This window comes from Trachypithecus francoisi, unplaced genomic scaffold (assembly GCF_009764315.1).
Source record: "Trachypithecus francoisi isolate TF-2019V2 unplaced genomic scaffold, Tfra_2.0 Lachesis_group3, whole genome shotgun sequence".
NCBI classification, from domain to species: Eukaryota; Metazoa; Chordata; class Mammalia; order Primates; family Cercopithecidae; genus Trachypithecus; species Trachypithecus francoisi.
The window spans coordinates 130,932,793-130,956,681 of NW_022681468.1; the positions used below are offsets into that span (position 1 = coordinate 130,932,793).

The 23,889-nt window shown below is 37.4% G+C and overlaps 1 protein-coding gene across 11 annotated transcripts in view; it reads left to right on the plus strand.

Annotated features, from left to right (window-relative positions):
* The window catches only part of SLTM (SAFB like transcription modulator), a 74,396-nt gene that overhangs the window by 34,914 nt on the left and 15,593 nt on the right, over positions 1 to 23,889 (plus strand). For 3 of the 11 annotated variants that reach the window (XM_033189955.1, XM_033189950.1, XM_033189962.1), the window contains 9 exons: positions 329 to 393; positions 3,946 to 4,143; positions 5,019 to 5,066; positions 16,345 to 16,372; positions 17,702 to 18,170; positions 18,777 to 18,826; positions 20,651 to 20,769; positions 23,301 to 23,450; positions 23,687 to 23,790. In XM_033189955.1, coding sequence (XP_033045846.1) covers positions 329 to 393; positions 3,946 to 4,143; positions 5,019 to 5,066; positions 16,345 to 16,372; positions 17,702 to 18,170; positions 18,777 to 18,826; positions 20,651 to 20,769; positions 23,301 to 23,450; positions 23,687 to 23,790 — 1,231 coding nt within the window. The remainder of the gene's footprint in view (positions 1 to 328; positions 394 to 3,945; positions 4,144 to 5,018; positions 5,067 to 16,344; positions 16,373 to 17,701; positions 18,171 to 18,776; positions 18,827 to 20,650; positions 20,770 to 23,300; positions 23,451 to 23,686; positions 23,791 to 23,889) is intronic. The other 8 variants (XM_033189951.1, XM_033189953.1, XM_033189952.1 and 5 more) reach the window with 8 other exon arrangements.

The following is a 23,889-nucleotide window of genomic DNA, read 5'->3' on the forward strand; positions in this document are numbered from 1 at the left end:
TAGAATGCCATTGAAAGGTATCACAACTTCTCAGATAATTGAGGATAGAAAATTCAACTGGTGTAAAGAAAAATGCACCATATATGTCAAATCAGTTAAGCTGATGGGTTCATGTGTAGGATTATGTGCACAGTGTATTTCAAACAGCATGACATAAGAAAGATTTTTTTGTTTGGGACAGCTCTGACCAGGTGGTTTATAAGCAGTTGGCATTAGCTTTGTTAGATAGTTTGGGAGGGGAGACTGCTATTGCAGGGTAAACTCTGAATATTTTTTGTTCTTAAAGTAATAAAATATCAGTTGTTAGCCCATTTTCCTTCTTTCACAGGTAAAAAACATGAAGCAGACGAGTTGAGTGGAGATGCTTCTGTGGAAGATGATGCTTTTATCAAGGTAAAGTGTTAATTACTCAGGTTAAGATGTTTATTTTAAGCCTAGTATTTTGCATCATGAATTTTGTACATTGTATTGAAGAATGGTCACTGAAGTATGTAGGTTAAAGATAAAGACCTATATAATACTGACAATGTATAATATTGTCAATCTTATTAACTCTCATAATTGAGAAATATAGTAAATAACTTTAATTAAATGAGATACAAAAGCTAAAAATAATAATCTGTCCAGGCCTTTAGGTAGAAAGCTGGCCAGGGAAATAGCTACAAGATAATAGATATATATGTTAGTTCCTGGACAGGATATCACAGGGAAGGATATTGGTAATTTATTTTTTATCTGCCATTGCATTTAGCTTTTGTATATAATTTACAGAACTTGGAGTAATGTAGACCTCAAAATACACAGAGAAAATTGCTGAGGTGTTACTACTTGATAAAGATCAAATTAAGGGCCAGGCGCCGTGGCTCACGCCTGTAATCCCAGCACTTTGGGAGGTCTAGGCGGGTGTGTCACTTGAGGTCAGGAGTTCGAGACCAGCCTGGCCAACATAGTAAAACCCCATCTCTACTAAAAATACAGAAATTAGCCAGGTGTGGTGGCGTGTGCCTGTAATCCCAACTACTTGAGAGGCTGAGGCAGGAGAATTGCTTGAACCCAGGAGATGGAGGGTGCAGTGAGCCAAGATGGTGCCAATGCACTCCAGCCTGGGCAACAGAGCAAGACTCCGTCTCAAAAAAAAAAAAAAAAAGAGAGAGAGAGAGATCAAATTAAGAAATTTGTTTTGCCATTTAAAGATGAATAAGCGAGGCCTTTTGGGGCCAAAAATGAGTGTATTTCAAAACTGGCTGGCCAGAAAAATTATGGATGTAATTTTAATTGGGGTTGTGGCAATTCTATATACTACAGCTATAGAACAAGCTGTTTGTAATTGTAGTTAGGGTTTAAAATTTTTTATTATTACTATTTTAATGAAAAGTGATCTGCTTATTAGTTCTTAAGTATTGTGGTATTTGCAGGAATTATTTCGTGAGTATAGTTTCTCTTGAATTATGTACATTTGTGCCCCCATATATTCTGTTTTCTGGGTAAAACTAGTCCATATTGTCATCATGTCTCTTGATGTTTGTGTGTTTTACCATAGAGTCAGCTCATGTTCATTTACCCACTCATCTGTCCTGCCTCCTAGCTCTCTTCACTCTCCACACTGCACACACACACAGACAGACACACACACAGCCCCACCCCCAAAAGGTGTTTTGTTGAGGAGTTAACCCTGAAAGCAGATAATTTTAGGAACTGTTTGCCCAGGGATCCATGAAAATTGATGATTGCATGCCTGTAATCACCTTGTGTTTGAGCCTTTAAGTTTTGGTATTCTGTTACCCTTATTATATATCTTCCATCAGGTTTGTTCCTTTCTTCCTATTTTTCTCCAGTTGTCTTCACCAGTAAGTGTATGATTAAGCAAACATTATCCATAAACTGTAAAAACATTATGACTCAGTAAAAAATCTTTTACTTTTCAAATTTGTTTCTTCCAGCTCTTCAGTTCATAAAAATGTTATAGTCATTTGAAATGTCCTAAGGAGATATATACGTCTATTCAGAAGAATAATAGTACTGTCTCTTATATGTGCCACAAAGGATGCCTTTGTGTTATTGTTAAATAAACCTGGTCATAACATCTAGAATAACAAGGGAACTTTTTGTTTGTTTGTTTTTTTGAGATGGAGTCTCGCCCTGTTGCCCAGGCTGGAGTGCAGTGGTGTAATCTTGGCTCACTGCAACCTCCACCTCCCTGGTTCAAGAGAGTCTCCTGCCTCAGCCTCCCGAGTAGCTGGGATTACAGGCATATGCCACCAGGCCCGGCTAATTTTTGTATTTTTAGTAGAGATGGGATTTCACCATGTTGGCCAGGCCGGCCTCAAACTCCTGACCTCATGATCCGCCCGCCCGTCTTGGCCTCCTAAAGTGCTGGGATTACAGGCATGAGCTACCACGCCCAGCCCTAGGAGCTTTTTTAAAAATTCTGTTTAAAGATATCTTCAGTTTATTTTTGGAAGTATTAACATGTGATGTATTTGATAGAAATTAAGTGAATGTATTTTTCTCATCTCCCACAGTTGATAATTTTGGAATTTATACAGTAATGGTTGGTAAATATCACCTATTGCCTAAATACCAGAATTGTATAGAAATTGCTTCTGTGGGCCGGGCGCGGTGGCTCAAGCCTGTAATCCCAGCACTTTGGGAGGCCGAGACGGGCGGATCACGAGGTCAGGAGATCGAGACCATCCTGGCTAACACGGTGAAACCCCGTCTCTACTAAAAATACAAAAAAAAAAAACTAGCCGGGCGAGGTGGCGGGCGCCTGTAGTCCCAGGTACTCGGGAGGCTGAGGCAGGAGAATGGCGTGAACCCGGGAGGCGGAGCTTGCAGTGAGCTGAGATCCGGCCACCGCACTCCAGCCTGGGTGACAGAGCAAGACTCCGTCTCAAAAAAAAAAAAAAAGAAATTGCTTCTGTGAATAGGTGAGGAGATTGGTCAAAGTTGGCACCTCAGAATAGGTGAAGTTTCCTTGGTAACTTCGCTTGATCTTTCTTGCGCCTATACTTCTGCCATAATACAGCCATGTACTCCATTTTCAACCCCTCACGCTCCCCAACTCATACTGTAGTACGTTTGGTCAAACAAGAGATCCCCTGCTTTGCAAGCACTCCACATTCCAAAACAATCATATTCTTTTCTGTGCCCACCTCTCGATAGAAATTTCAGTTTCCTCACCGCAGTTTAGCTGTGAATGATTAGTCGTCATGCCTCTGCCTCTTTTACCTTTTAACCGAGAAGCCTTTTCTTAAATCTGCTGGATTTACCATAAGAACAGGAAAAAAGGAAGGAACCTTTATTGCTTTCACCCCTTTCTCTGCACTTAATCAGAGGAAATTGAGCAGATTGCTGATTTTGTTTTCACTGAAGTACCATATATCCATAAACTTTGAAGGACAAACAGACCCAATCCCAACCTGTGTTACCCTTCCTAATTGACATTTGGCACAGTGGTAGATTTCAAAACAAATACATTTCAATTAGTTATTTGCATATTTTTCAAGAACAGGCATTGATGCAGCAGTTGGGTGTTCTTTATTATTAGAAGTAAACTTTGTTTTAATGTATAAGACTTCCAAAGTCTTTGAAGTTAAATCAACGTATGGCACACGGAGAAATCAAGCCATATTTTTTGGACAGCTCCTAAAAGGTGGCTTGGTAAATATTAAATAACTGGAATTTAGAGCATCTCTAGTAGCAATTCAATTAGTGTGCATTTTAGTGTGAGAAATTTGAGAACTCAGATTCGTGTTTGACGATCGTGGTATTAGACCTATTTTTGAAGACACAGTTAATATATAAGGTAAAATGATTGAACTTTGGGAATATTAAAATATGATCAAATTTGACACATTTAAAGGTGTAAATTACCAAAAACATTTGGTGGATAGCCCACGCTACTTTGCCTCTAGTTGTACCAAATTTTCTTACCATTAAAAGGACTGTGAATTGGAGAATCAAGAGGCACATGAGCAAGATGGAAATGATGAACTAAAGGACTCTGAAGAATTTGGTGAAAATGAAGAAGAAAATGTGCATTCCAAGGAGTTACTCTCTGCAGAAGAAAACAAGAGAGCTCATGAATTAATAGAGGCAGAAGGAATAGAAGATATAGAAAAAGAGGACATCGAAAGTCAGGTCTTTAGCCAGTTTTTTTTAAAACATGACACAGATAAGTTTTAAATAATAAAAAGTACTTTTTTCTAGTTCAATTTGGAAGTCTCAGAATTTTTAAAAGATGTGTTACTAAAGCTACTTATAAGTCATTTAAAATCCTACCACCTTAGGCAACCTTTTAAATTTTTGCTTATTTCTTATAATATATATTTTTACATAGTTGTTATAGAGTTAAGTTGATATTCTGTATTTTCATATAACATATAATTTCATAATTTTCCCATAATTTATTAGACTGCTTTCTACAATTCTAATATACTCCTTTAATTTTGGACATTTTAAGTTTTAAGGCTTTTTCCCTACTCCACGATGAATGAATGTACCAATTTCATTCTGGCATTGCCAGCATTACTTGGTGGTAGGGTTTTTTCCCCTTTCTGCTACCCTAGCAAGTATAAAAGGTTACTGTAATTTCATTTCTTTGGTTATATCAAGGGTGGGGAATTACTTATGAAAGTTTAATTTTAAAGTAGATAATATTTCCAAATATTTTCTTTGAAATAGACCATTTGTCCTGCTTTGAAGTATGTTAGTACATTTTAAGAAAGTCAGTGGGTTAAGGAGTCAGTGCTGTTAGTATTCATGTTTAAAACACTTCCCTTCTACCTACCTAATAAATGAGGGGCTCAAGAGAAATGTTTCTAATTCTCTAGCGACATGGCTAATTTTTTTTGGCATAAAATATAGTCTGAATATTAAGCATTGATTTAGTACTCATGGTATCATAGACATTATACAGAAAACAAGGCAAATGATAATCAGGTATAAGCATAAAAGCATTCTCATGTTACCCAGATATTTTGTAAAGCAAAGCTATTGTATACCCTTTTACATAGGAAATTGAAGCTCAAGAAGGTGAAGATGATACCTTTCTAACAGCCCAAGTAAGTTTACATTTAGTCCTATGAATTTGATATTGTGGGTGGAAGGGCTTGGAAAAGGAATCTTATTTTGACTTAATAATTCTTTAATTCATGTAACTGTCTTAAATTTAATACTGAGTTATTTACGTGGCATACACAAAGTACTTAAAACTATTGGCAAGGCCGAGGCGGGTGGATCACGAGGTCAGGAGATCGAGACCATCCTGGCTAACACAGTGAAACTCTGTCTCTACTAAAAATACAAAAAATTAGCCGGGTGAGGTGGCGGGCACCTGTAGTCCCAGCTACTCAGGTGGCTGAAACACGAGAATGGCGCGAACCCGGGAGGCGGAGCTTGCAGTGAGCCGAGATCGCACCACTGCACTTCAGCCTTGGCGACAGAGTGAGACTCTGTCTCAAAAAAAACCAAAAACAAACAGACAAAAAAAAGATTGGCAGCTGAAATTTCTGTTGCCAGAAAGATAATTGGAGTTATTATGAGTTTCCTATCATTTTCAGAATTTTAGAAAAAAGTCCATCCTTTCTGTAAAACCTAACTCTGGTTACTAGTCTTTTGAGAAGTCTACATTCTTCTTGATTTTTTTCTTGTCACTTGATATAAAATAAGTCATTTAAAAGTGCTAATATCCTTTTCAAAGCTTTATTTAAAATTTTGTTAATTTAACACTCCTGTAACAGGCATAGTCTAAAAATGATTAAAAATTTCTGGAAATTTACTTGGGGGGTATGTGTGTATTGCAAACAACTGCACTTCAGTGTGTAATAACGTGTTGCTGCTAATGTGATACACATAGTGGACTTTTTAAAGTGACTTACAGATGTTATAAGCAGACATCTGTAGATCAATTTCTGCATAAAAAATTATCCTTTGTCTTTTTCTCATATCTGTAACTAAAGAACCCTTTGTTTTTGTGTCCTCTTAATTTCCTTTTTATTTTTAATCTTATAAAAACCAGAGAGGGCTTGGTGGTTTTGATCCGAGTTGGTTTTCACCTGATAAATAAATGCACACATCCCCAGCGAAGGGAGTCAGCGCCCACTGGCATATATTAGCTCTAGAATTACCACAGTTATCCAAGTAGGAGAGGATCGTGTCCTCTTTAAATGGTGTACTTTCAAATAGAGATATGGGTTCCTTTATTTACTAGATTCAGAAAAAATAATCATCAGGTCAGTTATTTCCTCTGGGTAGTATTTCCTAGAAGAGTACTTGGGCCTTATGTTCATGGACTACTTAGTTGATGGCCCCTGCGTGCTTTCTTTCCTGCAGTGCTCTTGCCTTTGAAATGCTAGTGAGTCACAAATGCTTCTGAGGCTATATATTGCCTCTCTGTGTGTTGCAGTGGAGGAGAAGTTGCATTGTGCAGAAAAAGTGCATTTCTGGGAGAAATGTTGCTGATCATTTGGAATATTCAGAAAGGAAATACTAGAATGGTGAAAGTCTGTAAGGCTGTCCCTAAGTACATTGATTTCCTAGTGATAAAGAATCTATGAGGGGCTGGGCGCTGTGGCTCATGCCTGTAATCCCAGCACTTTGGGAGGCCGAGGCAGGTGGATCACAAGGTCAGGAGTTCGAGACCAGCCTGACCAATATGGTGAAACCTGGTCTCTACTAAAAATACAAAAAATTAGCCAGGCCTGGTGTTGGACACCTGTAGTTCCAGTTACTTGGGAGGCTGAGGCAGGAGAATGGCTTGAACCTGGGAGGCAGAGGTTGCAGTGAGCCGAGATCGTGCCACTGCACTCCAGCCTGGGCAACAGACCGAGACTTGTCTTGGAAAAAAAAAAAAGAATCTATGAGGAAAATTAACTCTTAAATCGAGAGAGTACCTTTTCTAGATTACTGATTTGCAAAAAGGGGAAGTTGAGGTCTTTATATTATTTGGCAGCTGGATATTAGCTTCTGTCAAGGACCACGCCTATAATTGTCCACTGTGTGAGTTGTATGAAGGCATCATATCTAAGGATACCCACTGAAATAATAAACTTCATTACAAACATTTTTTAAATGGATGGAAATATATCTGAAGGAAGAACAGTTATGTATTTCTTATCGGGGAGCAAGATTTGCCATATTGTATCAAAAGATGAGGTTACATTTTTAGAGAAGTTTTCTTTAAAATGACCTTTTTCCTCTTTCTAAATAATGTCTAATGGAACATGTAGAAACAAATGTATCTAGGTTCCATATGATCTAATGCATCTAAATATGCTTACTGAGTCTATTACTGTGTGCATTCAGGGATACTGCATAGTGTATCCTGCTTTCAGTTAATGGCCAGTCTTATTTTCCTCTATGCTTCTGTTTACTTTCTCCCTTCTGCATTATTTTGAAACAAATCCAAACGTATTTCCCTTGAAAAATTTCAGTATGTATCTCTAAAAGAGAACTCTTATTTTTTATATTAGCACTCCTAAAATAAAAATGTTAATATTATGAAATATACAGTTAGGATTCAAATGTTCAATTTTCTATAGGTTTTTTTTTTTCATTATGTCTTGTTTAAATCCGGATACCAGTAAGATCTGTATGTTGTGATTGATTGAAATGTTTTAGGAGGTTTTCCCTTCCATCTGTTTCCCTCTTACTATTTTATTTGTTGAAAAAAGCAACTTGCTTATCCCACAGAGCAAGGGTTAGCAAAAACAGGCATCTCACGTAGTTTGCCAGTCGCTGCTGTAGAGCTTCCAAGGCCTGGATTTTGCTGATTACATTCTTGTGGTGGTCAACATGTTCCTTTGTTTATTGTATTTTTTGTAAATTGTTAAGTTGGTTGCAGCATCTAGAGGCTTGCTCTCAGATTCAGTGTTAACACCCCACCCCAGCACACACACAGCCACCTCATAGGTATAGTACTGTATTCTTCTATTTGGATGCACATAATATCTGGTTGTCTTTTTGTGATGGTACCAATCATTGATGATTCATACCCAATTAGGGGTTGCAAAGGGATGCTATTCTAATTCTATCATTTCTTCTTTATATGTTGGAATGTTTCTAGAAAGAGAAACTTTTCCTTATTTACTATTTGGTTACCCTGTGGTATCATTTACACAGGAAAGCCAGGATATATGTTTGATTCTTTCCTTTTTATTTACCAATTTTCAGAATATTGAGCTGGTTCACTGGCATCTCTGACAGTGGCCAGTTCTTAATTTTTCCTTTTTTCCTCTTTAGATTCATTTTGAATTCATGGATTTGTATATATGTAATGTATTTTGGTCCATCATAGTTATTATCCTTAATGCTTACATTGGTCCATGTAGTGAGAGCCTCATCAAGTTGGCTTTTGAGTCCTTTCAACATGATCCTAGTAGACTTTGATTGATTCCTTGCTTGATGGTGTGTAAAGATGTGGCATTTCCTGCTCTAGAACTATAATTAGGCATTTCTTCTTTATAGTGGTAAATTGTATTTCAAGACAACAATCTAGGTGGTGGGGGTGTTCACTGCTGCTGAGTTGTTCATTGTTTCTAGGTCTTTTCAATGTACAATGCTAGAGAAAATGTTGGAGTTGTTTTCTTTGGTTTTGCTTATTTTTACTTTTAAGATAAAATAGACCTTCAATTCATATGATATTTCCAAGATAACCATTTACTTTATCTTATGGTACACATACAACAACTTTAGAATGATTATACCAACACTACCACCAATGCAGTTACTGAAAGTAATTTAAGATTTTTTTAGACATATTTTTCGCAAGGATGTTTTCCTCTGCGGATGAACAAATCATCGTGTTTTAAGTTCTTTCCATTCTGTATGGTTGTATCACCCACTGATACATATCTAGGTTGATTTGTTTCATTTATTTTCAGTATTTAGGTATTGCTTTTGAAAGTTTAGTGGTGGCTCATGCCTGTAATCACAGCACTTTGGAAGGCTGAGATGGAAGGATTGCTTAAGGCCAGGAGTTCAAGACCAGCCTGGGCAACATAGTAAGACTTTGTCTCTACAAAAAAAAAAAAAAATTAAAATAGCTGGGTGTGGTGGTCCATGCCTGTAGTCCCAGCTACTCAGGAGGCTGAGGCTGGAAGATCACTTGACTGCAGGAGGTCAAGGCTGCAGTGGGCCAAGCTCACGCCACTATACTCCAACCCGGTCAATAGAGCAAGACCCTATCTCAAAAAAAATTAGAAAATTTAATCTGGCTGGATGCAGTGGCTCATGCCTGTAATCTCAGTTCTTTGGGAAACTTAGGCGGGCTGATCACTTGAGCTCAAGAGTTTGAGACCAGCTTGGGAAACAAGACAAACCCCCATCTCTACAAAAAATACAAAAGTTAGCTGGGTGTGTTGGCGCACACGTGTGGTCCTAGCTACTCAGGAGGTAGATTGAAGTGGAAGGATTGCTTAAGCCCAGGAGGTTGAGGCTGCAGTGACCCGTGATTGTGCCACTGCACTCCATCATGAGCAACAGAGAAGACTCTGTCTCAAAAAAAAAAAAGAAAAGAAAAAGAAATTATATATATATATATATATATATGTATGTATGTATATACACACACACATATGTGCAGCATATTTATATAGGGATTTGTCTATTTCAAGAGCCAGCCCTCAGGCTTTGACTTGAAGCTGAAATCTTTAGGCACTAGCCTCTAGGAAGTTATACCAGGTGGACTTTGGTTCAGATTCTACTTCTATTAGTTAATTACAATATTGTGATTGTGGCAGGTTCTCTATTAGTCTATTTATATGTCTATAAAATGAATATTATAATTCCTACTCAGTTGATACAGGGATTAATCATAGATTCTGATGTAGTATATGTGCAATTAGTGGTCATTTGTAGTGTTGTTTTACTAGCTTGAACATACTGCTTACTTGAGAAATTTCTGGAGCTTTTTCTCTAAAATCTTGTTTGCTAATGCTTTAAATTTTTTTTTTTTTGAGACCAGGTCTTGCTCTGTTGCCCAGGCTGGAGTGCAGTGACGCAATCTCCCCTCAGTGCAGCCTTGACCTCCCAGGCTCAAGTGATCACTCACCTCAGTCTCCCCAGTAGCTGGGACTACAGGCGTGCACTACCACACCCATCTGACTTTTGTATTTTTTGTAGAGATGGGGGTTCACCTTGTTGCCCAGTCTGGTCTTGAACTCCTGAGCCCAAGCAATCCACCCATCTCGGCCTCCCAAAGTGTTCGGATTACAGGTGTGAGCCGTCATGCCTGGCTTTAATATGCTTTTATTCTTAAAAATTTCCCCTAGTTTCAAGAGCCTCTTCAGTCTTTAATATTATGTGTATTCCTTTTTCTATTTGCCCTTGCCCCTAATGTTTCACTAACCTGAAAAATCTTACCTTTTTTTGTCATATGAAAATCTGTATACCTCTCATAGCCAGATTCACCTCTTATCTCCACAAAGCTTTCTTTCATCTCTCTCTTACATGTAGTGCTTTACTATTCACAGAGAACTTTTTATATCCATTACCTTACTCAATCCTTGATATATCTTACATGGTTTACATGTCAACTCCACTTTATAGGTAAATTCATTCAGACAGATGACATACCACAGAGTAAAACTGTTTCAGTGATAACCACAGGGTAAATACCTAGGTGTCCTGATGCCTAGTCTGATATTCTTTTCACTAAATAACTCCACACTAGCAAATGTTTTCTGAGTTCTATTGTACTTAACATAGTGCCAAAGTTAAGCGCTTCAGATACATGAAAATCAAGCAGTTAGTTCAGTCTTTCCAGCTAAAAACAGCAGTCTTACATTACATTTATTTATTTATTTATTTTTTCTGAGGTGGAGTCTCGCTCTGTCACCCAGCCTGGAGTGCAGTGGCCAAATCTCAGCTCACTGCAAGCTCCGCCTCCCGGGTTCACGCCATTCTCCTGCCTCAGCCTCCCGAGTAGCTGGGACTACAGGTGCTCACCACCTCGCCCGGCTAGTTTTTTGTATTTTTTTTAGTAGAGATGGGGTTTCACCGGGTTAGCCAGGATGGTCTTGATCTCCTGACCTCGTGATCCACCCGTCTCGGTCTCCCAAAGTGCTGGGATTACAGGCTTGAGCCACCGCGCCCGGCCCATTACATTTATTTAGTACATTCATTCAACAGGTATTTTTGAGTACTTATGTGCCAAGCATTTTGTACTTCCCTTGATGTTTAGCATATTCCCAGATAGGTAAGTAGTGGTTTAAAGTTATCGTGAAGATTTGTTCAGTCCGAATACAGTGTTTACATATCAAGCCAGAGGAAAGGAGGTCTTCTTACTTGGCCTATACGTGTACATATATCATAAGATAACCTATGGGAAGTAGTAAAATTGGATATGTAGTAAATACTTGGTTCACTGAAAAATAAGTCCTAGGCTTGTCTTTGTCTCTTAGCAGTCATTGCTGCTCCTAGGATGAAATGAAAATAAAGGAACTTTATGTCTTTTAGCATTTGACTAAGGATTGCAGATCCCCCTGTGAGATAAACAACATGAGTTTGTAGACATTTGCTTCATCTTCATATGTTAAATATTGTTTTAAGACAAACCTGAGTGGTTAATTTTAAAATGTGCTTTACATTTAATAAATAAATGTTTTACATTTACTTATTTGCTTTTTTCCTCATTTGGAAAAAAAATCTGTTTTCAATGGGGGGTATTGTTTTCAGATAGTTGCATATCATGTCTGTGCATACATACCATTTAGACAGAGAAAATTTCCCATTATATTTCTTGGTTTGTTTCCTTATTGCAAGTATTTTGGACTTATTTAGGACTTACGGTTAGTGCTATGCTTGCTGCACATACTGCGCAGTAAAATCAACAGGCATTTAGGTGTGGTTCATCTTTTCTACTTTACCCAAGTTGTTTTTGTGCTCCACCCACACTGTAATCAGTTTTGTTTTCTAGAATCGGGTCAGGCCATTTCCCTATCGGCATTTAAGTATATGTCATAAAGTTTCTCTTTAAATTATGAAACCCTTCAGAAGACATGCTGAATTATTAAGATAAAAACCTAAAAATTCTCCAGCAAGTAAGACAAACCTTACTAGTTACTTTAGCAACTAGAAGTAACATTGTAATTGACAGGAACTACAATAGAACAAAGTTTTTTTTTTTTTTTAACATCATAGTATTTTAAAAATTTTACTTTTTAAAATAGCCAATAATTTGGACATTTTTTTTCTTGAAGCTTCCTTTCAGTTTTACATCTCTAAAATATTAACTTGGAAATGGTGTGCTCTTCGCATCTGAGGTAGATAAGGAGAGTCAAACTGCATTCTTTAAAAAAAAATTTTTTTTTTAAATATATATTTTTCTAAAATAGAGACAGGGTTTTACTAGGTTGCCCAGACGGGTTTCAAACTTGTGACCTCAAGCGAACCTCCTGCCTCAGCCTCCTAAAGTGCTGAGATTACAGGCCCAAGCCACCATGCCCGGCCACGTGTTGCATTCTTTAAGTTCATTTAGTCTGCTTTAAATACAAGCTGGGGTGTCTCAGTTTATTGCTTCAAGAAAAATTACTAAACTAAAAGACAGTTTGAAAGAAAAAGATTTATCCATAATTTAAGCATAACTCATTCTTCCCTTGCTGTCTCTACCATTCCACCCAAGTTAAAGTGTTTTTCTTTCCTTTCCAGATACTGCAAATTGAACACATAATGCTTAAAAGTATATTCTAGTAAAACAATTTATGAAGACATTCTTACAGGCTGGGTGCAGTGCAGTGGCTCCTGTTTGTAATCTCAGCATTTTGGGAGTCTAAGGCAAAAGGATCACTTGAGGCCAGGAGTTCAAGACCAGCCTGACCAGCCTGGTGAAATCCTGTCTCTACTAAAAATACAAAAATTGGCGGGGCGCCGTGGCTCATGCCTGTAATCCCAGCACTTTGGGAGGCCGAGGCAGGTGGATTATGAGGTCAGGAGATCAAGACCATCTTGGCCAACAATGTGAAACCCCACCTCTACTAAGAATACAAAAACTAGCTGGGCATAATGGTACCCACCTGTAATCCCAGCTACTCGGGAGGCTGAGGCAGGAGAATCGCTTGAACCAGGAAGTCAGAGGTGCATGGAGCCGAGATTGTACCACTGCACTCCATCCTGGGTGACAGAGTGACACTCAGTCTCAACAAAATAAAACAAAGAAAAAAATTAGCCAGGTGTGGTGGCGCATACTGGGAAGGCTGAGGCATAAGAATCCCTGGAACCCGGGAGGTGGAGGTTTGCAGAGAGCTGAGATCGCACCACTGCACTCCAGCCTGGGTTGACGGAGTGAGACTCTGTCTCAGAAAAAATAAAGAGGAATTCTTAGAGCACAGTATAATGGACTTAGATAGTGATAGAATTTATATTGCTGTGAGTTGATGATTTACTTGTCCTGGACTATTTTACTTCTTAGCTTATGGTCAAGGTTTTTAGTATTTTTAGTTTCGTTCATGTTACCCTAGTTGTAAAATAATTGGTCATTCCCTAATTGGCACACTTTAACTTAGTCCAAATATCACTTATTAATAAAATGATTTCATAGAAATTATTATTGTTGGCCAGGCGTGGTAGCTCATGTCTGTAATCCCAGCATGTTGAGGGGCCAAGGCAGGTAGAGCGCCTGGGCTCAGGGGTTCGAGACCAGCCTGGGCAAGATGGTGAAACCCTTTCTCTACCAAAAAATACCCAAAAAATTAGCCAGGTGTGGTGGCACACACCTGTAGTTCCAGCTACTCGAGAGGCCGAGGCGGGAGGATCAACTTGAGCCTGGGAGGCAGAGGTTGCAGGAGCCGTGATCACACCACTGCACTTCAGCCTGGGTGACAGAGTGAGACAGTCTCACACACACACAAGTTTAAAAAAGAAAGAGATAAATATTTTGAAAAAAGAAATTATTATCCAAATGTATTTTGAGCACACTGTAAAATATTTGACATTTTAAGAAGTGCATGCTGTTATATGAATCTAAAATTGTATTATAAATAAGCTGTTTAAAGTTCTACTTATGTTTCAACTTTTTTAGTCTTTTTTCACTAAGAGGTTGTCACTCTATAAAGGCAGCAATGCTTAGTGTTCTCTCTGTACCAACAGCATTAATTTCACCTGGTACCTTGTTAGAGATGCACATTCTAAAGCCTCATTCCAGACCTTCTGAATCAAAATCTGTGTTTTATTTTAACAAGCCCTCCAGGGGATTCTGATGCATGCTCAAGTTTGAGAACCACTGCTCTAAGGCTTTGTATGTGGTAATTTCACAACAAGCTTCACATCGCCTGACTTTAAACAGTGTACTTCTGATTAGTTTTTCTTTTAAAAGTTATTAAAAGCTGGACACGCTGGCTCACGCCTATAATCCCAGCACTTTGGGAGGCTGAGGCAGGCAGATCACCTGAGGCCAGGATTTCGAGATTAGCCTAGTCAACATGGTGAAACCCCATCTCTACTAAAAATACAAAAATTAGGCTGGATACGGTGGCTCACGCCTGTAATCCGAGCACTTTGGGAGGCTGAGGCGGGCGGATTACGAGGTCAGGAGATCGAGACTATCCTGGCTAATATGGTGAAACCCCGTCTGTACTAAAAATAAAAAAAATTAACTGGGCATAGTGGCACGTGCCTGTAGTCCCAGCTACTTGGGAGGCTGAGGCAGGAGAATCACTTGAACCCAGGAGGCGGAGGTTGCAGTGAGCCAAGATCGCACCACTGCACTCCAGCCTGGTTGATAGAGGGACACTCCGTCTCAAAAAAAAAATAATAATAATAAAAATTAGCTGGGCATGGTGGTGGGTGCCTGTAATCCTAGCTCCTTGGGAGGCTGAGGTAGGAGAATCGCTTGAACCCAGGAGGCGGAGGTTGCAGTGAGCCGAGATCATGCCGCTGCACTACAGCCTGGGGGACAGAGCAAAACTCAGTCTCAAAAAAAAAAAAAAAAAGTTAATAAAATATTTGGTAGGGCACAGTGGCTTGCACCTGTAAATCCTAGAACTTTGGGAGGCTGAGGCAGGAGGAATGAACGCTTGAGCCCAGGAGTTCCAGACCAGCCTGGGCAACATAGCAAGATGTCTTCTCCACGTAGAATTTAAAAAAAAAATTCGCTGGGCATGGTGGCACACATCTGTAGTCCCAGCTACTCAGGAGGCTGTGGCAGGAGGATCACTTGAGCCCAGGGGTTAAGGCTGCAGTGAGCTATGATCATGCTGCCGCACTCTAGCCTGGACGACAGAGTAAGAAGCTGTTTAAAAAAAAAAAAAAATCAAAACATTTGTTAAGCCAAGCGTAGTAGTTTGCACCTGTAATCCCAGCTACTCGGGATGATAAGGTGGGAGAATCAGCTTGAGGCCAGGAGTTCGAGACCACCTGAGCATCAATAGCAAGACTCGTCTCTAAAAAGTAAAACGATTCTTTAATTTTTTCAGTTATTGAGATTAGAATGCATATTACTTTATTCTTTATAGTCTTATGTTTGGGAAAATGTTGGTTCTCTGTTGGTCTGATTACTTCAGTGATGTCTGCATTATTTGCTTAGTAGAGCAAATTAAGCTTCTCCCCTTTATGACACTTTTATTTTTAAGCTAGCACATTCTCAATTTTAATTTTAGTGAAGCTGTCAAATATTTTAAAATTAAAATCATGTTTTAAAAATATGTGGGTTACTTGTTTTAATTACCTATAGCACAAATACCATTTTAAAATTGGCTTGGCCATCAGTATATGTATGACAACTATGAACTCTTTGTTTGAGACAGGGATTTACTGTCACCCAGGCTGGAGTGCAGTGGTTGATATGAACTCACTTTTAACACATTAAAAGAATTAATAATTTGAAACTGACTTAGTAACTGTTCTTCTAATGTCTGATATACTTAAAGGGGAGTGTTGTTTGTTTGTTTGGTTTGTTCATTACTGTGTATCCAAGCTCTTGAAAGTTACGTCTACAGGTTATACTTTCTGGTACTATTTTGAACAGTATATCTTAGCTAGGAGTACCTGTGAACTGAGTAACATAAAACACGTCATCAGGTCAGTCTTTTTATTGACAGCTCTTTGATATGAGGAAGAATTGGATTATATAAACCAGTTTTCAATACAAAAAAATTAATCCAGTTTGTTATTGATCTACTCATTGATAGATATACCTGTTTTCTAAGATGTACCAGATTTATGCCACATCTCTCTCTACATGGACTCTGGTTTTGAATGGAATAGCCTATTTATTTGTTAGTGTTAGGTATCTCTACATAATAATATGAAGCTATCCACCAAATTTCACTTGGCTGATTTTGTACTATTACTAAAATCTAGTTTTATGTGAATTCATTTTACATTTGATTATTCTTTGAATTTCAGGATGGTGAGGAAGAAGAAAATGAGAAAGGTATGTTTGATGCTGAATAGAGTTTAAAAATTGCTAAAATTTAGAAAAACAATAAATTATGTGAAAATAAAGCACTCCTTATTTGAAATCTGATTTTTGAAATTAGTTTATTTTCAAATTTATCTATTTAGTGAATTAAGTTAGCATCTTGATTTTATTTTCCAATTGGTTTTAATTTTCTTTTGAACACTAAAGATATATTCCAACTTAATAGTACATATCAGTTACTGTAGTGAGCAATGCTATTTTTTATTTAACCCAATTTTTATTTTTAAAATAACTTCTGGTATACGGTAAGTTGATTAAATTCTTAAGACTGACACTGCAGTAACTCATGTGTGCTTATTGGAGTCCGAGTGCATAACTCACAGTGAATTTTACAACTAGTCCTAAAAATGATGAATGACCAGGAGACTGACTTTGTGTTTGCTGCTTAGAGAAACTTCCATACGGTCATCTGACAATTTTAGTTTAGACGAGCTGTCTCATTCAATACAATTACAGGGGCAACAGTAGTAATACATGTGGTCAGTAGGAGGTTATGGAAGAGTCCTTGGACAGAAGTCAAAGGATCCTACTTTGGACTAGAAAGGACATGGAGCAGGGTTAAGCAAGGCAAATAAAAAGCCTAGAAGCAATGACAAAGTAAAGCTACTGACTGAAAATGTCACATGCCCGAAGCCTTTCTGTTTTGGGGGAATGCAAGACATCTTTGAAAATGGTAATTGCAGACTGACTGGACGGGATGAAGATGAAATAACCAATTTCCTGAACGTTATGGAGCAGGAGCATCTTTGGAGCCTTCTGTACCAGTTTTCCATACGAATCTGGACTACTCAAGCATTGAAGAGTGGAAAAGATGGGGCCCTGAAATACTTTGAAGACTGATTGATATCCTCAGACTGTGACCTGTCAAGAAGTCACCATGGGAGTTCTGAAGGTCACTAGGGTTCAATCCCAGGATAATTCGAGCATTGAACAACAATCTGCACTTTTGTCACTGTCCCTTGGAGGAACAAAATCTTCCATATGCCATTAACTTATAACCAGAAATGAAGAGCTGGTATCTTCAGGATGGAACCATTTTCTCACTGTTGTTGTTTGGTGTTTGTATGTAGAGATCATTTTTTCCATGAAGAATAAGTGATCCTGGGTAAAGGATGGTTTATGTTAGTTAATACCCTTGTGTTTTTTTTTTTTTTTTTCCTCCTAACCTTCCATCAGTGCTAATAACTGGCTTTATATTTTCTAGGTCCTATTCTAGCTTATGAATATGAAATTGTTTAAACTTCTTGTTTTGCCATATTTATTCCTGTTAAATCCTCTTAGATATAGCAGGTTCTGGTGATGGTACACAAGAAGTATCTAAACCTCTTCCTTCAGAAGGGAGCCTAGCTGAGGCTGATCACACAGCTCATGAAGAGATGGAAGCTCATACGACTGTGAAAGAAGCTGAGGATGACAACATCTCGGTCACAATCCAGGCTGAAGATGCCATCACTCTGGATTTTGATGGTGATGACCTCCTAGAAACAGGTAAAAATGTGAAAATTACAGATTCTGAAGCAAGTAAGCCAAAAGATGGGCAGGACGCCATTGCACAGAGCCCGGAGAAGGAAAGCAAGGATTATGAGATGAATGCGAACCATAAAGATGGTAAGAAGGAAGACTGCGTGAAGGGTGACCCTGTCGAGAAGGAAGCCAGAGAAAGTTCTAAGAAAGCAGAATCTGGAGACAAAGAAAAGGATACTTTGAAGAAAGGGCCCTCGTCTACTGGGGCCTCTGGTCAAGCAAAGAGGTTTGTTTTTCTATGTCAGTTCTTTACGATACTGAATTCCAGCATTCAATAAGATCACTCTACATTAAGGGGGTGGCTTCAAGAACATGTACAGTAATTAGTGTCTTATGATCCTGCCTATAATATTTTTGACCGTCATAAGTTACTTTTAAAAATTTTCAAGATCTTCATAATAATGCAGTGTGTTCTACTGATTGCATTGTCGAATGTCAGCATATATTTGGTTTTTTTGTTGTTTTTTGTTTTTTTTTTCAAATTGACAATTTTTGTGTTTTATTTTTTAAAATCCTTGTGATGATGGTTAATGAACAACTATCAGTTCTAAGAACACAAAATGAAGTCAAGTCCCAGTCCTGAAATCTGGAGAAGATGGCCATATTTCCACTGAATAGAATTGTCAGAAAATCTAGATCTTCAGGCATCTTGGGGAAAATCAGTACAAGAATCCTCAGGGAGTCATTTGTTCAAATAACCTAATCTAGGCCTTTGGAATTGTTAATTTGTATGAATAGCACTAGTTTGAAATATAGTGAATATCAAGCTGTTCTATTTTGGGTTTGGTTTTGTTTTTGTTTTCAATTTTCTTCTGGTGATTTGCCTCTTTAGCTCTTCAAAGGAATCTAAAGACAGCAAGACATCATCTAAAGATGACAAAGGTAAAGGGTTTTTTTCCCTATTTATTTAAGTGTTGACATTACATATTTTCATTAAAAAGTAGTAGTTGTGTGGTGTTTTCTTTGACATTTAGTCCTTAAAAATTTTATTGACAGACTAGAAACTTGAGATGGTCTTTATGTAAACTGTGGAATTATATAATTATAGAAAACTGATTGATGTATTACTGTTTACTTACTTTGTAAACTGGTATTGGGTATGTTAAAAACCCATTGGCTAGGGAACACTTATCTGGTGTGTTCTAAGGGACTGTGTTGGATATTAATAGATATTTTCTTACATTATAATTTCAGAACTATTTTATTTTCTGTTAACTCATTTATAACTACTGTATATCACCACAACCTTTTCCCTGTACACAGATTATACTTTCTGGTACTACTTTGAATAGTATATTTTAGCTAATTAAATAATACTTGTGTGTATTTGTGGAGTCTAGTGTTCGTTTTTCTTTTTTTAAAATTCTTGTAAGTTTCAAAGTACAGTATTTAGTTGCTTTCTGATACTGAGAAATCTCATGCCCATGAGCTATAGTTTCATCTTGTACATGTGCTGTGTTTACTTGAAAAATACTTACTTTCTACAAAAGGATTTTAAGGGAAAATAAAACATTCAGGTACCACAAAGCTTTTAAATACCTCCTAAATGTGTAAAGGAGAATTGTATGCATCTTCTATAGTTTATTTTAAGCCAATTGGTCTTTTAAGGGAAAAAAAAAAAAAAAGTTTTTCTGTAATTAGTAACATATCTGGGCCCAAATGTTACTGGTTACAAAAATGATACACAAACATTGAGTTAACATTTTATAAGATCCTTGATGAATACCCTTTGTAAGAACAGAATCAACCATTCATATTTAAAATATTTGAGCCAGGTATGTGTTATCTTCTCTCCCTCTGAGTCTACGCTGAAAGTAGTTTCACAACTGTTAACACATGTGATTTTTTAAAACATCTAAAATTTTTACTCTTCCTCCATTTAATGTGAACTATAGAAATTGTTCCTTTTAATTGCTTGTGTACTGTTTCTCTTAAAGTGAGTAAAAATTATTTTCCAAATAAAGTCAAGTGAATGAAAATTTCCCTTTTATTACAGCACATTTGAAGAAAAGGGTGACTGGCTAGGCCTGTATCCTAAGATATGGCCTCTACATGTATGAAGCCATAATTCGTGTGTGACATAGTACAGAAATGATTCATATAATCATTTACCTATTACAAAGGATTTTCAGATCTCTGATCTTTAATCTTGGAGTTGTTTTGTTTCAGAAGATTGTTTCTTATTGACTCTAGAATTATTCAGCTGCATATAATTCCCATTTTGTCTTACCTATTCTCTAATAGGGAATGAAGGTGTACCAGTTGGTTCGTCTTTGTTATTAACCATATAAATTCTTGAAAAATGTATACCTTGTTCTGACTTTTTTCTTCTTCCATGTCAATGTCTAAGGATCTAAAGCCCACAGCAGATGTGGCAACTAAACAGTCTGTTCATTGCTAAATGACTGCTTCCTAGTTGTCTCTATTCAGTGCAGTGGTAGACTATAAATTATTAAAACTGAACAGCAAATTGATTTTTTTACCCTCTTCAACTTAGAACTCATACAAAGGAAATGTACATACATTCAGATTTTTTTCCCTCACTAATGATGTTGTCTTGTTTGATTTCAATAATAATAAACACAGGATTTTAATATAGTAATGTCACACTATCAAAATTATAGTTTGGAAAGAATGTGGCCCCTTAAATTTTGTATAAAGATTCTGATTGAGATACTTAAACATCTGATATTAAATCTATTCTAGGAAGTACAAGTAGTACTAGTGGTAGCAGTGGAAGCTCAACTAAAAATATCTGGGTTAGTGGACTTTCATCTAATACCAAAGCTGCTGATTTGAAGAACCTCTTTGGCAAATATGGAAAGGTACATTATTTTTACCTTTTTATCCGTCTTTCTAGTATCTGCATTTGAAATGAGGATTGTATTCTAAATACCATTACATAAATATCTTCTAATTTGTTGTATCTCTTAGGACGGTTAATAGACTTAATTACTGAATTCTGTGGTAATGGTAGATGAGAGAGTTAAGGGATAAATAGTGTTTCATCATTTAATCTGTCTCTGAGCCTTGGGAATCTTTGTATTCCAAACTTTAAACCTATTTAAGCCAAAGACTAAGTTTATTCATCATGATACTTTGTAGCACGTAGCTTGGGATCTAGCATATTGCTGAGCCTGATTTGGACATCTTGAAAAAATATATTTATATTTAGACTGTTATTAGGCAGTGGGATATATAATTCATTGGGGGTTGGGGGGAACCATATACGATCCTTGTTATAGATTTCTAGTCCAGTAATGGACAAAAATGTAAAATCGGCTATTATATAGGCATTAGAATCGTTTAAACTTATATAAAGTTATATATAAACATGTATCTATATTAAGTTTATATACAAACTTTTTTTTTCTTTTTGAGACACAGTCTCACTCTGTCACCCAGGCTGGGGTGTAGCAGTGTGACGTGGGCTCACTGTGACCTCTGCCTCCCAAGTTTAAACTATTCTCATGCCTCAGCCTTCCTAGTAACTGGGATTACAGGCATGAGCAACTGCAGTGGGCTAATTTTTGTATTTTTAGTAGAGATGAGGTTTTCACTATGTTGACCAGGCTGGTCTCAAACTCCTGGCTTCAGGTGATCCACCCCCATCTGAGCCTCCCAAAGTGCTGGGGTTACAGGTGTGAACCACTGCACCATGCCTGTATATATAAATTTAATCAGAAGTTGTTTTAAGTGCTGTGAAGGAAAAGTACACAGGTGTTAAAAGGGCAGTCTTTACTGTGGTTAGTTCATCAGGAAAAGTTTCTCTGGCAGTTAAGGGGAGACCTAAAGGAAGAGAAGGAGTAGTCAAAGAATATTCTATTAATAACGAATGCTTTGAATTGTGAGCTGCATCCCTGAGGGCACTCAATACTGTCTACTTACACTACAGTTTTTCATATACATCATAGTTAATGTACTCCAGTGTAAGCTCTTCGAGGTCAGGGACCTTATTTACTGTACTTCATGTGCACATGATAGGCTTTCAGATATTGAAATTACTGAATTAGTGACCATTATTGGTAAATAGCCGTTAATATTACCAAAACATGTCCTCTTGATTTTCAGAAGCTTTTTTTCCTGCTTTAATTAGTGAGTTGCCTGAGTGTAAAGGAGGTTCTTGTAGGTGTCAGAAATGGAATGCTGAGAATTGTAGTCCCATGGTAGGCTGTGTTATTTTTTCTTCTGTTTTCAATAATGTACTGTTAGAGATGTGAAAACAATATTTTAATGTTGATATTAGTAGTAAAACTATATGCGGATACCATTTATTTGGTAGGAAGACCCATGGAGTTAAAAATTAAATGGCTATGGGGCAAATCAGCCTTTCCTAGGATTGAGGTAAAAGTTAGTTGGTTCCAGCCACCCACACCATAAAACTCCTGATTTTCCTGTTTCCTTGTTCACAGCTTTATATCTTTACTCTGTTCAGCACTGAATTGTTCTCTCTCACTTTTCTTCTCACTCATCCATACCTGCTTTGTCTCTCTTAACTATCCATCTTACAGAATTGAAATTATTTGTCATTTTCATATGCATTTGAAAAGCACATAGATTGAAAATGTTGTCTTTCTAGCTTTAGGGTGTTTTTCGGGGGGTGCATTTTTAAGTCTGCTTTTTTATATGTGATTGGTTCTTTACTCATTATAGAAAAGTATCAACACTCATTAAAATACTAGAAACTTCTTCTCTAAAGACATTCAGGGTGGGCCTATGATAGGGATATTTTGGTTCAAATCCAATTTATTTGCTTTTATTAATTGTGCCATTACTTCATTGATGAGATTGTTTTGGCTACTTTGGCTACATATTTGAGGGGAGGAAATAAATATAAAAAGGTTAAATTGCTTTTTGGCACTTTAAATTGTTCCCCTGAATATTTATTAAGATGGGTAATGTAGATGGTGATCACAAGAATATGAAATAGGCTGGGTGCAGTGGCTCATGCCTGTAATCCCAGCACTGTGGGAGGCCGAGGTAGGCCGATCACCTGAGGTCAGGCATTTGAGACCAGCTGGCCAATGTGGCGAAACCCTGTCTGTACTAAAAATATAAAAATTAGCAGGACGTGGTGGTGCATGCCTGTAATCCCAGCTACTTGAGAGGCTGAGGGAGGAGAATCACTTGAACCCAGAAGGCAGAGGTTGCAGTGAGCCGAGATCACACCACTGCACTCCAGCCTGGGCCACAGAGTGTGACTCCGTCTCAAAAAATATATACATACATATGTGAAACAGACAGAATAAGATACACCCTGAATTAATACATAGTTTCCGTTTTGAAGTTTCATGTATTTAGAAGTGTGTGTAGTTGGAAGTTGTAAAACTCTCTAAAGTACAGTCTCATTTTATAGGTTCTGAGTGCAAAAGTAGTTACAAATGCTCGAAGTCCTGGGGCAAAATGCTATGGCATTGTAACTATGTCTTCAAGCACAGAGGTGTCCAGGTGTATTGCACATCTTCATCGCACTGAGCTGCATGGACAGCTGATTTCTGTTGAAAAAGTAAGCTTGCCTAACTGTTTATCCAAGCAAGTCGAATTTGATGGCTAGTTCTCAACTCATAGCTGTTAACAGTAGCAGGGAGTAGAATTTGCAATTATTTTTAATTTTTATGTGTTTGTAGTTTTTACTTTCCTTATAATTTTCTATATTTTCCAAATTTTCTGCCATTAGCACACTTTATAATCACAAAAATGTAACCATATGTATAAATTGTTTTTCTGGTTCAAATCTTTCAGGTAAAAGGTGATCCCTCTAAGAAAGAACTGAAGAAAGAAAATGATGAAAAGAGTAGTTCAAGAAGTTCCGGAGATAAAAAAAATATGAGTGATAGAAGTAGCAAGTAAGGATTTATTATTTTTAATTATTTATTTTGATAAACACACTTTTTTGGTACATTATGAAGTACTCATTCTATTTTTTTTGTCTGGGGTGGTATGGT